Genomic DNA, 15,887 nt, shown 5'->3' on the forward strand with positions numbered 1-15,887 from the left:
TCCCTTATCTTTATATAATACTGTCTAAGTAGTGACCATCTCGTGGGATTGTTTTTTCTCTGCTTTGTATATGTATTGAGTCTGTTTTCTTTTGCCTTTTAAATCTGATTTTAGGTTCTTCTGGGCTCTAGAGGCAGTTGTGTGGTCACTTCAGCATAATGTAGTTTGGCCACTCATTAAGCTAAAATTGGAGCACTTTGACATAAAAGTTTCTACTCTGCCTACTTTCTGTAAATATGAGATACAGCATGATGAGTTTCTCTGTTTTATCTTAGTTTCATAGATAATTTTCCATCAGATAGAACTTTATGTAGTTCCAGTACCAAATACTTCTCGCTCAGCCTTTTATGTGCTGAATTTTTAAGCAGTGAAAAATTGTTCATATTCTTCATATCTTTTTGAATGAGCTGAAGAAAAACACCATGGCTGTGTCTCTATAACCTCAACACAGTCAATTAGATGAAGAAAATTAGACCCTAAGTTGAGATTATCTCAACTCTTGACTTGTCCCCTCTGGCTGCCTGTGAGTCTGAATCTCCCAAGGAACAAATTTCTAGGAGGCACTAGATTGCGGAAGAGTCGGGGACAGCATTCTCTCAAAGATCTTATATATTATATTGATGCCATACTCAGCAGCGAGCTGTTACATCCAGTTTGAGGAAATCTCCATAATTTTCAACTTGTAAACTTTTTAAGACCTTCCTGCATTCGTTATATGTGTGTGAGTTGAGTGGTGTTATCAATGTTTTTCGTAACTATTTACTATGTTTTCTCTATTTAGCTTAATTCCAACAATTTTGTGCTTTAATAAAATGTTGTAGATATTGCAACCCGTGATTGTTGCCCATTTTCCCCCCTGCACTACACTCTTTTCCTTAGTCTAAAATATATCCTTCTTCACTATTCACTGTAAAATGGTTTTGAGAACTATTCTGATCATTTTCTGATGTGCCTGCTCCTGGCCATAGTGATAGTTCTGAGAGAGAGGCACCATGACCTAACCGGGGCCAACCATGTTTATTCCTGAGATTTTTAAACGTGGGTGCAAATTCACCTCTTCCACACTCAGAAGGCATTGGCCCTACATCAATAAATAACTTTAAATATAAACTTATTTTTTTTAATGATTCCCTACTTTAACAATATTTTGATAAACTAGTCAACTGCTTGATGATATCAATAAGTTATATTGGGGCAACTGGCTAATCATTTAGGGGAAAAAAATTTAGAAAAATGTAACCCCTTCCTCCCATCTTACCAGAAAGTTAAGTTCAAATAGACTTTTTTTTTTTTTTGGTGACACCATGTGGCACTTGGGATCTTATTTCCCCAACCAGGGATAGAACCCATGCCCCCTGCATTGGGAGCATTGGAGTCTTAATCACTCTGCCAGGGAAGTCCCTCAAATAGACTAAATATCAAAAACAAAACTAAAGAAGTACTAGAAGAAAAGTAGTCTTGAGTTACAGAGGGATAGCCTAAACATATCCCCAAGGGTGGTGTTGATAAAGATATGGAAAATGAGCCCTTTCACTAGAACCTGGACGAAAAGGTCAAACTCTTTGTCCCAGCAATTCTCACTTTAAGAAATTTAGTTCAGGAGAATTGGCCATGTGCAAAAAGCTATGTAAATACACACAAATGCAAGTTCAAGTAACAAAAGATATCAGTATCCTGGTTACAACATAATTTTACAAAATGCTACCATTGGGGGAAAGTAGGCAAAGTGTACAAGGGATCTCTGTATTATTTCTCACAACTACATGTAAATCTGTAATTATTGCAAAAAAAAGCCACATACAAATATGCCTATTAAGGTTTCTGTAATAGGGCTTCCGTGGTGGCGCAGTGGTTAAGAGTCCCCCTGCCAATGCAGGGGACGCGGGTTCGTGCCCCGGTCTGGGAGGATCCCATATGCCGCGGAGCGGCTGGGCCCGTGAGCCATGGCTGCTGAGCCTGCGCGTCCGGAGCCTGTGCTCTGCAACGGGAGAGGCCACAACAGTGAGAGGCTCGCGTACCGCAAAAAAAAAAAAAAAGTTTCTGTAATAATAAAATTGAAAGTAAACTAAATGTCCAACAAGAGACATCTGGCAAAACAATAAGTTTAAACAAATTATGGTACAATGAGGAATACCAGGTGCTCATTAAGAATGATCATGCATATTATTTATTGACATAAAAAGGTATTTAGGACATTGCTGAGTGAAGAAAGCAGGTTACAAGTCAAAGGTGAAATCCCTGTCTGGTATGTATGCATTTGTTTACAAAACAAATCGTGGGACAAAAGCATATAAACCTTCTTTGGAAAGGAAAAAATCAGGAATGTTTCCCTCTCGAAACTAGAAGTTCTCTCCTGATCAGTAATGCACTTGCTAACTGAAACAAGTGAATTCAGTCCTTGACTCTTCATTCCTTAAGCCACTGACACTCTAGGAGTTAAAAATTTTAGTGCTAATAAACTTCGTGGTTATACACATTTAAACCCTTTATAGAATGTAGTTATTCCTTACACATATGCAACATTGCTTAGATAAATACATGTTACATCAACTATAAATTACAAAAGAATGGCTATTGAGAAAATAAGGGATTCAAAAATTAGTTGATAAGTGATACAATAAGTTTTCTAAGCCTTTTTGTTTAGGATACATCGCATCCCTCTCTTCCTCGTGCAGTGGAATTTTTTTAAATGATTTCTGGCCATTTTTCCTGAAACCCAAACACACAGCAAATCTGCGTTTGTTTCTTGGCTGTGCCTCGTGGCTTACGGGATCTTAGTTCCCCGACCAGGGATTGAACCCAGGCCCTCGGCAGCGAGAGCGCAGAGTCCTAGCCACTGGACCACCAGGGAATTCCCACATAGAAAATTTTTTAATTAACTTTTTTTCCTACAGTAATGGATGTTTGTTCTTGCCTGCCTCAGTAATAACACTTTTGGAAAATTATTGTCTGAAAAATGAAACGTTTGTGTCCAAAAGAGTTCATTGAAGCATTGTTTACACTGGTGAGAAACCGGGAACAGCACAGATGTCCCACAACAGAAGAACTAATTAAACTGGCACATCCTTACTTACCATGTATTATAGAATCAGTTAAAAGTCATGTTTTCCCAAAATATTTGGTAGCACAGGAAAGTTCTCATTCTGTTAGGAAGAGGGGGGAAAAGATACCAAACTCTTATATAATTTGTCAAAACTGAATTATAAAATGGTTCATTTTACTGTGTGTAAATTAGATTACAATAAAGTAGGGAGGAAAAGCTATCTTTCAGACAGTATGAGGCTCAAATATAAACCAGTGCTTCTCAAACCTGTGTTTCAAATCCCTTAGGGATCTTGTTAAACCGCAGATTCTGATTCAGTAGGTCTGGGGTGGGGCCTGAAATTGTATTACTAACAAGTTCCCAAGTGATGTCAATACTACTGGTTGGAGACCCTGCTTGGAACAGCAGAGGTGTAAACTCTGGACCAGTGCTTCTCTGCGTGTGGCCTCTGGACTGACTGTGGCAGCAAGACTGGAGAGGTGGTTAGAAATTCTTATTATCGGACCCACCCCAGAACTACTGACTTAAAAGCACTTGTATTAACAAGCACTCCAGCTAATCCTGGTGCACACTAAAGTTCGAGAATGCAATATGCATTGAAAGGCCTTATTGCAAGTTGCAGCAAAATGTCAGTTGCTTTTCTCTGGTTAATGAGATTTGGGTGATTTTTGTTTTCTTCTTTGTATCTTCCCATAGCTTACAAAAATAGTGATGTTACATGTTTTCTTTCAAAATGAAAATAACTTTTAATTTTTTTTCTGGTTATAAAAGTAATATATGGGTTCCAGTTCTAACATGATGCTGAACTGGTACCACGCCAGGAATTGCCCTCAGGTGTTTTTCACTCATGGGCTGCCTCCTTGCAAATCTGAGCAGGCTGTACTGAAAAACCCTGTGATGGTTAATTGTATGGTCAACTTGACCGGGTTAAGGCATGCCCAGATAGCTGGTAAACCATTACTTCTGAGTGTGTCTGTGAGGGTGTCTCTGGCAAAGATTAGCATGTAACTCAGTAGACTGAGTTAAGATGATTCCCACCAATGCAGGTGGGATCATCCAATCCACCGAGGACCTGAATAGAACAAAAAGGTGGAGGGAGGGTGAATTCGCTCTAAGCTGAGGCGTCTATCTTCTGCCCTTGGACGTCAGTGCTCCTGGGTCTCAGGCCTTCAGACTCAAACTGAATTACACCCCCAGCTTTCCCAATTCTCCAGTTTGCTGATGGCAGATCGTGGGACTTCCCAGCCTCCATAACTGAGCTAATTCCTATAACAAATTATATATATATATATACCTCCTGTCGGTTCTGTTTTTCTCCAAAGTCCATTTTGGTACCTAAAGAACCCAGGATGACCTAGGATCATGGATGCGGCAGCCTTGGTTCTGAATGCTGCAGAGAAGATCACATGGACCTGTAAAGAAATCCAGATCAAAACTACGAGGGACTTCCCTGGTGGCACAGTGGTTAAGAATCCACCTGTCAATGCAGGGGACACAGGTTCAGTTCCTGGTCCGGGAAGATCCCACATGCTGCGGAGCAACTAAGCCCGTGCACCACAACTACTGAGCCTGCGCTCTAGAGCCCATGAGCCACAACTACTGAGCCCGCGTGCCACAACTACTGAAGCCCACTCTCCTAGAGCCCGTGCTCCGTAACAAGAGAAGCCACCACAATAAGAAGCCCGCACACCGCAACGAAGAGTAGACCCGCTCACCGCAACTAGAGAAAGCCCACACACAGCAACGAAGACCCAACACAGCCAAAAATAAATAAAATTTATTTTTAAGAAAACAAAAGGGCTTCCCTGGTGGTGCAGTGGTGAGAGTCCGCCTGCCGATGCAGGGGACACGGGTTCGTGCCCCGGTCCGGGAAGATCCCACATGGCACGGAGCAGCTGGGCCCGTGAGCCATGGCCACTGAGCCTGCGCATCCGGAGCCTGTGCTCTGCAACGGGAAAGGCCGCAACAGTGAGAGGCCCGCGTACCGCAAAAAAAAAGAAACTACAATGAGGTATCACACCAGTCATAATGGCCATCATCAAAAAGTCTACAGCCATCCAGACTGAGGGAGACCTGGAAACTTAGGGCCACATGAGATACAGCCACAGCTGCAACAGCAAACACCGGAAGCACCCGGGAGGCCGCGGTAATGCTGGTGGCATGCATCACCACAGGATCAACTTCGACAAATATCACCCAGGATACTTTGGGAAAGTTGTTATCTGGCATTACCACTTAAAGAGGAACCAGAGCTTCTGCCCAGCTCTGAACCATGATAAATTGTGGAACCTTGGTCAGTGAGCAGACACGGGTGAATGTTGTCAAGAACAAGACGAGCTGCTCCTGTCACTGACGCGGTGCCATCAGGCTACTATCAGCACAAAGTTCTGAGGGAGGGAACGCTCCCAAAGCAGCCTGCATCGTAAAGGCCAAATTCTTCAGCAGAAGAGCTGAGAAGATTAAGGGTGTGGGCGGGGCATGTGTCCTAGTAGCTTGAAGCCACCTGGTAGAAGATTCATTAAATGTTAACAACTGCTTAAAAAAAAAAAAAGTCTACAAATAATAAATGCTGGAGACAGCGTGGAGAAAAGGGAGCCCTCCTACACTGTTGGTGGGAATGTAAATTGGTGCAGCCACTATGGAGAACATTATGGAGGTTCCTTAAAAAACTAAAACTAGAACTACCATATGATCCAGCAATCCCACTGCTGGGCATATACCCTGAGAAAACCATAATTCAAAAATATACATGCACCCCAATGTTCATAGCAGCGCTATTTACAATAGCCAGGTCATGGAAGCAACCTAAATGTCCATCAACAGAAGAATAGATAAAGAAGATGTGGCACATATATACAATGGAATATTACTCAGCAATAAAAAAGAACAAAATAATGCCATTTGCAGCAACATGGATGGACCTAGAGATTGTCATACTGAGTAAAGTCAGACACAGAAAGACAAATATCATATGATATCACTTATATGTGGAATCTAAAAAAAGGGCACAAATGAACTTATTTACAAAACAGAAGTAGAGTCTCAGATGTAGAAAACAAACTTATGGTTACCAGGGGATAAGGAGGAGGTGGGAGAGGGATAAACTGGGAGATTGGGACTGACATATACACACTACTATATAAAATAGATAACTAATCATAACCTGCTGTGCAGTACAGGGAACTCAATGCTCTGTAATGACCTACATAGGAAAAGAACCTTAAAAAATAAAAGTCTACAAATAATAAATGCTGGAGAGGGTGTGGCGAAAAGGAAATCCTCCTACACTGTTGGTGGGAATGTAAATTGGTGCAGCCACTGTGGAAAACAGTATGGAGGTATCTTACAAAACTAAAAATGGAGTTACCATATGATCCAGCAATCCCACTCCTGGGCATATACCCAGAAAAGATCCAAGCACCACAATGTTCATTGCAGGACTATTTACAATAGCCAAGACATGGAAACAACCTAAGTGTCCTTTGACAGATGAATGGATAAAGAAGATGTGGTATATATACACAATGGAATACTACTTAGCCATAAAAAAGAATGAAATAATGCCATTTGCAGCAACATGGATGGACCTGGAGATTATCGTACTAAGTGAAGTAAGTCAGATGGAGAAAGACAAATATTATATGATATCACTTATACGTATAATCTAAAAAATAGTACAAATGAACTTATTTACAAAACAGAAACAGACTCACAGACATAGAAAACAAAGGGGAGGGTTACCAAAGGGGAGGGGGGAGGGATAAATTAGGAGTATAGGATTAACAGATACACACTACCATATATAAACTAGATAAACAACAAGGATTTACTGTAAGCACAAGGAACTATATTCAATATCTTGTAATAACCCATAATGAAAGAGAATTTTTAGAAAGAAATATATATATATATATATATATATATCTGAGTCACTTTGCTGTACACCGGAAACTTACACAATATTGTAAATCAACTATACATCAATTAAAACTTTTTTTAAATAAAAGCCAAAAAAAAAAAAGATCACATGAAGATCCTCCTTTCTTTACTTAGGAATCATTCACTTGATCCTCTTTCATTAGAAAGACTGACTTTTCCAGTCTGGCCCTAAACATAGTAATAGAACACAGTCCTGTGCATCACAACGAGAAGAGATCAATCTTGAACATGCTGTGTCTGCTGGAACAGTCAAAACTAACAAAGAGCAGCTCCTCACTGGCCTATTATATGCCATGGAAGGCACTGAACTCCCTTGCGGTAAGTTGATTCTTGCAGTATGTATTTCTTATTCCCGGCCCTGTTTATGAATGAACTAGTGATAGTAGACACACTCACACCTAGGGAACATTGGTGTCACTACACTGCAAGAGTAACGTGTGCACACATGGTCACGTGGCAATAAATGACAACACTGTAGAACAGTTTTATGCAACATGCTTCCTACAAGTAGAATATGTGTTGCAACCATGTCAAGAGTATTTAATTTAAAAATAATAAATGAGGAGAATTGTTGAGTTTTGCCGACCCCTTCAGTTGTAAGGAATTAAAATGCTAAAAATTGGTGGCCACAAGTTCGCTTCGGGCACCACCAGAAAGCCTCCATGCAGCCTCCACCTGACCTACTGATAGGCACTCTCATTAGTGACAGTTTACCTGTGGAGAATGAGGAGACAGTTTCCCAAGCCGCTGAGCTGTGGCTAGAGTTGAACACAGAATCACCTTCACTATATTTCTCAACCACATCAAAGTGGATGCTCTTGGAATGACTAAAGAGGAGACGATGATTTCCATTAAAGCATCTTCAGAGGAGAATTGTAGTCTCCTGATAATGACATCTCGAGAGCAGGCAGTCAAGTTGCTCTGAAAAACAAAAAGGAATCAGTAAAAACAAGCCAACTCCAAGCTGCCTTCAGATCTCCAATTACTTTTACTGGTCCAATGCAGAGCAAGATTTCCAAAGACCCTTGGCCATGTAAGTGATCAAAGCCCTGGAAGAGACCAGAGTGTCCAACGGACCAGCAGCGTCCTCATCTTCTTGGGGCAGAGGAGCTCTGCACCTTCCGCAATCCTCTCACCCCATTTCATTCATTCTGTTGCCCCACACATATTTACTGATCTTCTACTAAGTGCCAGGAACTCTTCTAGGTGTTGGGGGCAAGACAATGTATAAAGCACCAAAAATCCCTGCCCTCATGGAGCTTACACGCTAACGGAGGAGATGGATACTACACAGGATAAATAAGAAAAATATAAAGTATGTTATGAAGTGGTCAGTGCAAAGGAAATAAAGCTAAGAAAGGGGATAGAGGTCAGGGGTTAAATTCCAGTTAGGGCAGCAAGGAAAGGCCTCACTAAAAGGCAGTATTTATGTAAAGACTTTTTTAAATGTTAGAGGGACACAGGGGAGAGAAAATACAGCCGTGTGTTGATGATGTCACAAGTATTAATTTACCAGGTGCCAACATGCGTGTGCCTGCATGTGTGTGTGCATGTGTGATGGACATGCATGGGAAGTGGCTCCACAGCCTGACGGGTCAGGGTGAGGTGTCTGGGACAGAGACTGAACGTGGACCAGGGCAGGACAGGCTCTGAGCCCAGCCCCAGACCTCACATTTGGCCAAGAACAGGGCCACGTGCCGCCAGCTCTGGGCAACAACAGCGACACCTCCTCCCAGGCTGGACGGTGCTATCTGGGAGGAAGGATGGGCCCCGGAGATTGTAGAGTCTCCTGTGTCTGGCCCTGTGGTATCAGGGACTGGGAACAGCACAGGGTGACCATGGGCTCCATGTCCCCCACCCCCCCCAGCCCAGCCCACCACCTCTGCCACTTTCCACTCTCCACGGGCAGATGGGTCTGGTCTGATGAGGATTTTTCCAGGCTGGGCTGGTGGCCTGACCCGGCAGTGGCCATGCATCCAGGGCAGGGCCCATTCCAGGGGAGATGAGGTATGTGCTGAGCCCCCGTGGCCGGGGGCAGGGGGCAGCTTTAGCCGGAAGCAGGTGGAGGCTGGGATGGGGAGGTCAGCAGTGCCCTCAACGTCACATCCTGTTTTTGGAATGGGCCCCAGCATGTTCTTTCCTTTGGACTTGGTCCAGGCCAGTGTCTCCCCACCCAGGCCCAGTCCCAAGGGAACCCCAGCACTCCCAAGCATTAACCTAGGGTTTTTCCAGGCTGGGCCAGGTCCCTGAGCCAGCGTGGGTGAAGGATACCTTTCCCACCCCTTCTTGAAATCGTGCCAGGGATCCCCATTGGCCCCCATAGCTGAAGAGGAGTCCTGGCACGGCCCCCACCAGCCCCACACAAAGCCCTGGGGACCGTTAGGCCCTGGGACACCACCTGGGAAGCCCAGCCAGGCTGGAAACGGGACAGTTCCACGATGTGCTTAAGAACACGGTCTCCGAACCAGTGAGGCTGGGCGTGCGGCCCAGAGCTGCTCTTTCTTGCCGCGTGAGTGTACCAAGTGGCTTAGCGCTCTGCGTCTCAGCTGCCCTGCTGCCGGCTCACCAGGAGGGCTAAGCGAGCTAACTCGCGCGATAAGTGGGGCGCAGGGCCTGGCCCGGAGCAGTCGCACAGGTGGACGAGTGGAATGGTGTGGGTTGGGCAGACTCCTGAAAAGGCAGAGAGAACAAACAAGTGCTCAACCTGGGAGTGTCCCCTCCCTGGCCGCTCAGGCCGCCATCGGTCATCCTAACTCTCCTCCCCTATGGGACAGCTTCTCCTGCCACCTAGAGCAGTAGGTGACTCAGTTCAGAGCCTTATGGGGGAAAAGAAGCCTTGCTTTCTATTTATTTTTTGCATTATGAAATGACACACTCATTACAGTAAATCTGGAAATTACAGAAAAGCAGGAAGGAAGCAGAAGCTTTTATTTAAGTCCCAAAGCCAGATACTCCTGATACTTCAAGGTTTTTCCAAAAGGGAATTTCTTCCAGGCTCGGGCTTTTTTGTTCTCTGTAACATGGCTGGGACCTTAGCATTAAGACGCAGAGCCGGAAGGGAACTTGGAGGTCAGCCGGCCCAGGCTCCCCAGCTGACAAGCCAGGAGACTCTGGCCCAGAAGAGCTGAGCGACTGGTCCAAGGTTAGCAGTGGCAGAGCTAGAAGGAGAGTTACTGGGTGTCTGCTGCCTCTTAAAATACCAGTGCCTCCGGGCTTCCCTGGTGGCGCAGTGGTTGAGAATCCGCCTGCCAATGCAGGGCACATGGGTTCGGGCCCTGGTCTGGGAGGATCCCACATGCCGTGGAGCAACTGGGCCCGTGAGCCACAACTACTGAGCCTGCGCATCTGGAGCCTGTGCTCCGCAACAACAGAGGCCGCAATAGTGACAGGCCCGCGCACTGCGATGAAGGGTGGCCCCCGCTCGCCACAACTAGAGAAAGCCCTCGCACAGAAACGAAGACCCAACACAGCCATAAATTAATTAATTAATTAATTTTTTAAAAATACCAGTGCCTCCAACACCGGAGCAAACCTTGCTCCAGCCCTGAAGACGGGACAGCCACTTGATAGTGGACCTAGACCTTCCAGTTTGGGGGAATTTATTGGTGATTGGCGATAGAGGGAGCTCTGGGGCTTCCCTGGTGGCACAGTGGTTAAGAATCCGCCTGCCAATGCAGGGGACACAGGTTCGAGCCCTGGTCCAGGAAGATCCCACATGCCACAGAACAACTAAACCCATGCGCCACAACTACTGAGCCTGTGCTCTAGAGCCCGTGAGTCACAACTACTGAAGCCTGCGAGCCACAACTACTGAAGCCCGCGCGCCTAGAGCCCGTGCTTGGCAACAAGAGAAGCCACCGCAATGAGAAGCCCGCGCACTGCAACCAAGAGTAGCCCCAGCTCACCGCAACTAGAGAAAGCCCGTGCGCAGCAACGAAGACCCAACGCAGCCAAAAATAAATAAATTTATTTTAAAAAAAGAGAGAGAGAGGCAGCTCTGGTTAACCCCTTCCCTCATTTCCAGTTGGGGACACAGCCGTGGGGTGGGGGCGAGTGAGGGGATGGAAAGGGAGGTTGGCAGAGCCCAGCAAGGGGTGTGGCCCTGGGTCTGTTCTCAGGGGTGGAGCCAGCCAACAGGGTCACCGTGTCCCTTTAAGAGAAGGGGAGAGCTAGCCCCTCTCTGGCCATCCTGTCTTGTCATCCATCCCGGCAAAATCCAAAAGGGAAAATGAAAGAGGGACCAGGAGGAACAGGTCCCAGCCATCTCCCAAGGTCCTTTACTCGGCTTTAACACCCCAGCGTCAGCTACAGGGCGAGTGGTTACGTACGGGTGAGAGTCTGGGGGCATCAGGGGCCTGTGGGACCTGTGAGGGGTGGGGGGAGTTGGGGGGGTTCTCGGGAGATATGGGAGGCTGGAAACAGAGGGACACCAGGGAGGAGATGAGAGAAGGTGGGCCGGCATTCCTGCCACACTGGGCTCATATGGCAGGGGACACCTAGGACATTGGGTAGAGTTATGGAAGTGGGGTTACCTTTGAGTCCGCTCCCCAATTTTGAGAGCAGTTCACTGCAGTAAAAAGGGCAGGAAAATGGGCGGAGAAAGAAGGAGGTGGGTCCTTCTGGGTCTGCTGACTCCACTTCTCCCAGGGGTACCAAATTGGGTCTGACGGAGAGCTGGGTTTGAGGCACCACTCTTGCCCACAGAAAGCATCCTTGAGCACGAGGGCGCTGCTGGGTTCCCGCTTCCACAAATGCAGTCAGAGGCCGTGGGGGGTGGGGGGCGGGCTGATCTCCAAGGCCCTTTCCCACCAACCTGGACTCTGGAGGAGCAAAGGGTCCAACCCAGCAGGCCCGTGGGTGTCTGACTAGAGCACCAAAGTGGAGCTCCTCCCCAGCGCCCATAGTGGAGAATCACCTAACCCTTCCCGCCCCGCCCCCCTTGCTAAGCCTTTTGTTCCCACAAAGTCCCTGTTGAACCCAGGCCTGGCTGACCCCCTGGCTCACCTCGAAGTTAGAGGAGGTCCAACTGACTCCACCCCGACGGGCACGGAGGGCTGGGGATCCCTATCCTTCAGCCTCTGACTGCCCGCCCCGCGTCCATCCCCAGCGCCATGGGGGAGTGGGCGTTCCTCGGCTCGCTGCTGGACGCCGTGCAGCTGCAGTCGCCGCTCGTGGGCCGCCTGTGGCTGGTGGTCATGCTGATCTTCCGCATCCTGGTGCTGGCCACGGTGGGCGGCGCCGTGTTCGAGGACGAGCAGGAGGAGTTCGTGTGCAACACGCTGCAGCCGGGCTGTCGCCAGACCTGCTACGACCGCGCCTTCCCCGTCTCCCACTATCGCTTCTGGCTCTTCCACATCCTGCTGCTGTCGGCGCCCCCGGTGCTCTTCGTCATCTACTCTGTGCACCGGGCCAGCAAGGAGCCGGGCGGCGCGGCCGGCGGGGCAGGGTCGCTGGGGATCCCGGGGCGCCCGGGGGGCCGCCGCGCGCGCCGCTGCTACCTGCTGAGCGTGGCGCTGCGCCTGCTGGCCGAGCTGGCCTTCCTGGCGGGCCAGGCGCTGCTCTACGGCTTCCGCGTGGCCCCGCACTTCGTGTGCGCCGGTGCCCCGTGCCCACACACGGTGGACTGCTTCGTGAGCCGGCCCACCGAAAAGACCGTCTTCGTGATCTTCTACTTCGCCGTGGGGCTGCTCTCGGCGCTGCTCAGCGTGGCCGAGCTGGGCCACCTGCTCTGGAAGGGCCGCCCGCGCGCCGGCCACTGTCGCCAGGAGGCCGAGCGCGACAACCGCTGCAACCGCGCGCACGAGAAGGCGCAGCAGCTGCTCCCACCGCCGCCGCCCGCCCTGCCCGCCAGGCGCCCGGGCCCCGACCCCTACGCCCCGCCCTCCTATGCTCACCGGGCGCCGACCTGCGACAGCGAGGGCGGCAGCGGCCGCAGCAAGGCATCGCTGGCCACCGTCCGCCAGGACCTGGCCATCTAGAGCTGCCTGGGGCGGGGGTGAGGTCAGAGGCCAGACCCCACCACCCCGGAGCGAGAAGCAGCTCTGCAGCAACTGTTCGCAGGGTCCCCTGCCCAGCAGATGACACACAGGGGGCATGGCCCGCCGGGCAGCATCGGCAGCTCCCAGTCAAGCTGGGGACATCTAACGAACTAAGGCCGGTCCTTGGTGCCGTCATCCAGGCAGAAAGGAAGGAGGCTGCCGGGGGTGGGGGGGGGGGGGAGGGCTGAGAGAAAGTGGACAAGAGGGCAGAGCTAGTGCAGAGTGGAGGGTCCGGTGGAGCCCGGGTTGTTTTACTGGGGACAAAAACAACGGTGATACCAGCATCCCTGGGGGCCTCTCCTTGTTCAGACTGAGGCGTGGCCTCTGTGTGGGCCCTCTGTGTATGTACACACACGTGTACACATACATACGGTGTGAGCTGTGGGTGCCCAAGCACACGTCAAACCTGTGTGAGCTCTTTGTGTGTGTGTGCATGCACGCATATATCCTGGGTGAGCTCTGGTTGTGCACGCGTGTGCACAAGCACATGTCCATCCTCTGCAGGCTCTCTGCGCGTGCGTGGGCCTACCCCGTGTGCGTCCTGCGTATGCGCGTGCATCTGTGCGCCCTGTGTGAGCTGTGTGTGTGATCTCTGACATGCACTGTGCGAGTGGCCAGGACCCAGTGCCAGCAGCAGCCACGGTGGCTCCCTCCCTACCTGCAGGGGCGTCACGGGATGGTCTGCCCTCCTGATGGTGCCCACACAGGACGGGAGCGGGAGGGGAGGCCTCAGTCTGGGCACCATCTACACTCTCGACCTTGTGGCCTGGGCAAGGTGGCTGGGCCCTCCTTTCATGGAGATAGAGTGGGGGTGGGCAGTGGGGTCAGAGGGCAGGACTGTTTTCTAGCTTCCCCCTCTTCACCCTGCCGCTGTTACCCCAGTCCACAGACATCCTCAGAAGAAACCTGCCCCAGAACGTGTGCTCCTGGCCCTGCATTTTCCCGCAGCCATCACCCGCTTCCCCTCCTCGCTCCCCACCGCGGCCCCACCCCCGGGGAAATACAAGGATCTGTCTATGTGTCTGCCTCCTTTTCCCCTCCTATCTCTCCTCTGCCCCCATCTTCTTCCTCCTTCACCGCCCCAGTGGGGATGCTCTCCGTAAGCAGCCAGCAGCAAACTGAAAACTCCAGGGGTCACCATCTAAGCACGCCTCCGGGGCTCCACCATCTAACCACGCCTCCGGGGCTCCACCATCCAACCACACCTCCGGGGCTCCACCAGACCCTGCTGAGCAGGCTGCCAGCGCCCCGGTCTTCCGTGTCCCCGGTCGCTTCCTCTCTGTCCTCCTTTTTCCTTCACGCCTCTTCCTCAGCTTTCCTGCCTGGCTCCACACAGCAGCTGGAGGAGTCTTTCTAAATAGCTCCCCTACTTACGTCCTTGGGGCTCCCCCATCCTCAGGGTAAGTCCAGCACCTGAACAAGGCTTTTGAAGCCCTGCACGTCTGGCCCTGCTTCATCAGGCCCCCTCCCCTTGGCTTCTCCAAGGTCACCATGCCCCAAACCATACCGAGTTTTCTGGTCCTACCAAGCACGGTACCCAATCTTGCTTCTAAGTGTTTCAACATGCTGTTCCTTTGCCTGGAGCGGCCTCCCTCTCTGCACCGCCCCCTTCCGCTAGCTAATTAACGCCTACCTGCCTTTTGGTCTCACCTGGGAAGAAACTAGATGGCTTCCTTTACAGACAGCCCAACCCCCAAACCAGAGCTGGAGGCCCCAAGGCAGCACTACTGCTGGATGCATAGCTCTCTCCTCCTCACAGGCCCATAGTAGGTGCTCAGTAAACTTGGTCTGGATGAGGAACTGGTGGTGTTCCCCAGGCCCAAGCACTTATCCACGCTCACGGTGTGTGCCACCATCCCTCCACCTACAGTGAGTTCTGCATCTGCCGCCTGGACCCTTCCACGCAAACTCAGATGTGAATGTCCAGCTGTTTTCCATATATATTCATTCAACAAATACTTCTTGAGCACATAGTGTATACCAGGCAGTGTTCAAGATGAGCACTGTTTCATAGAAAGAGGTGAGCCACCCATATAATTCCAAGTTTTCCATTAGCCACATTACAAAGTGAAAGGAAACAGGTGAAATTCATTTTAGTAATATATTTTCTTTAAGTACTTTTTCAACACACAATATAAAAAAAGTATCGAGGAGATGTTTTATATTCTTCGTTTTGTACTAAGTCTTTGAAGTCTGGGGTGTGTTCTGCGCTTGGAGCGCATCTCATTTTGGACCAGCCGCATATCTAAGACTCGGCCGCCACCGTGGCGAGTGGCTGCTGTATTAGCGGATTCAGGTGTTGGGCTCCAGCGGTGAACAAAACTTGCCCCCGTGAAGCTCACATTCTGGTGGACAATAAATACAGACTGTACCCCCAGCCAGTGTAAAGAGTAAGGGGAGAGAGAGTGACACCCCTGGGGAGTGACGGGGAACAAGAACATACCAGGTTGCCAGCCATGAAGCTTCTCCGGGAAGAGCATTCCCATTGGAGGGAATGGCGAGAACAAAGGTCCTGCGGCGGGAATAAGCTGGAGGTCTTGGAGGCCAGCAAGGAGGCTGGTGTGGCAGGAGTGGAGTGAGGGGCATGGAGGGGGTCACCAGCAACTCACATGGTGCCCCAACTTCCTTAGCTCTCCTCTCAGTTGCTGGGGTCCCCATCCACCCTGGCCACCTCCGTCTGTCGTTGCCAGAGCCCGTCCTCTGCCCGCCTTCCATATCCCATCAATCACCTGGTCCTCCTGTTTTACCACCTAAGCATTTCCTCCCCTTGGCCACTCTTCTCCACCCCTTCAGAGGCTGCCCAGGTGCCCAGGTGCCCAGGTCACCGATGGCCTGGGGTACTCCCTTCCTAGCCTCTGCTCCCGCCC

At 49.7% G+C, this 15,887-nt stretch overlaps 1 protein-coding gene across 1 annotated transcript; it reads left to right on the forward strand.

Annotated features, from left to right (window-relative positions):
• Positions 1 to 12,093: 12,093 nt before the first annotated feature.
• GJD3 (gap junction protein delta 3) lies at positions 12,094 to 12,960 on the forward strand (the record flags this gene model as incomplete). The annotated part of the gene is made up of 1 exon (XM_082861000.1): positions 12,094 to 12,960. One exon carries the CDS (start codon positions 12,094 to 12,096, stop codon positions 12,958 to 12,960), a length of 867 nt encoding a protein of 288 aa, XP_082717126.1.
• Between the last annotated feature and the right edge of the window lie 2,927 nt (positions 12,961 to 15,887).

This window comes from Leucopleurus acutus (assembly GCF_964270905.1).
Source record: "Leucopleurus acutus genome assembly, chromosome: 19".
Taxonomy (NCBI): Eukaryota; Metazoa; Chordata; class Mammalia; order Artiodactyla; family Delphinidae; genus Leucopleurus; species Leucopleurus acutus.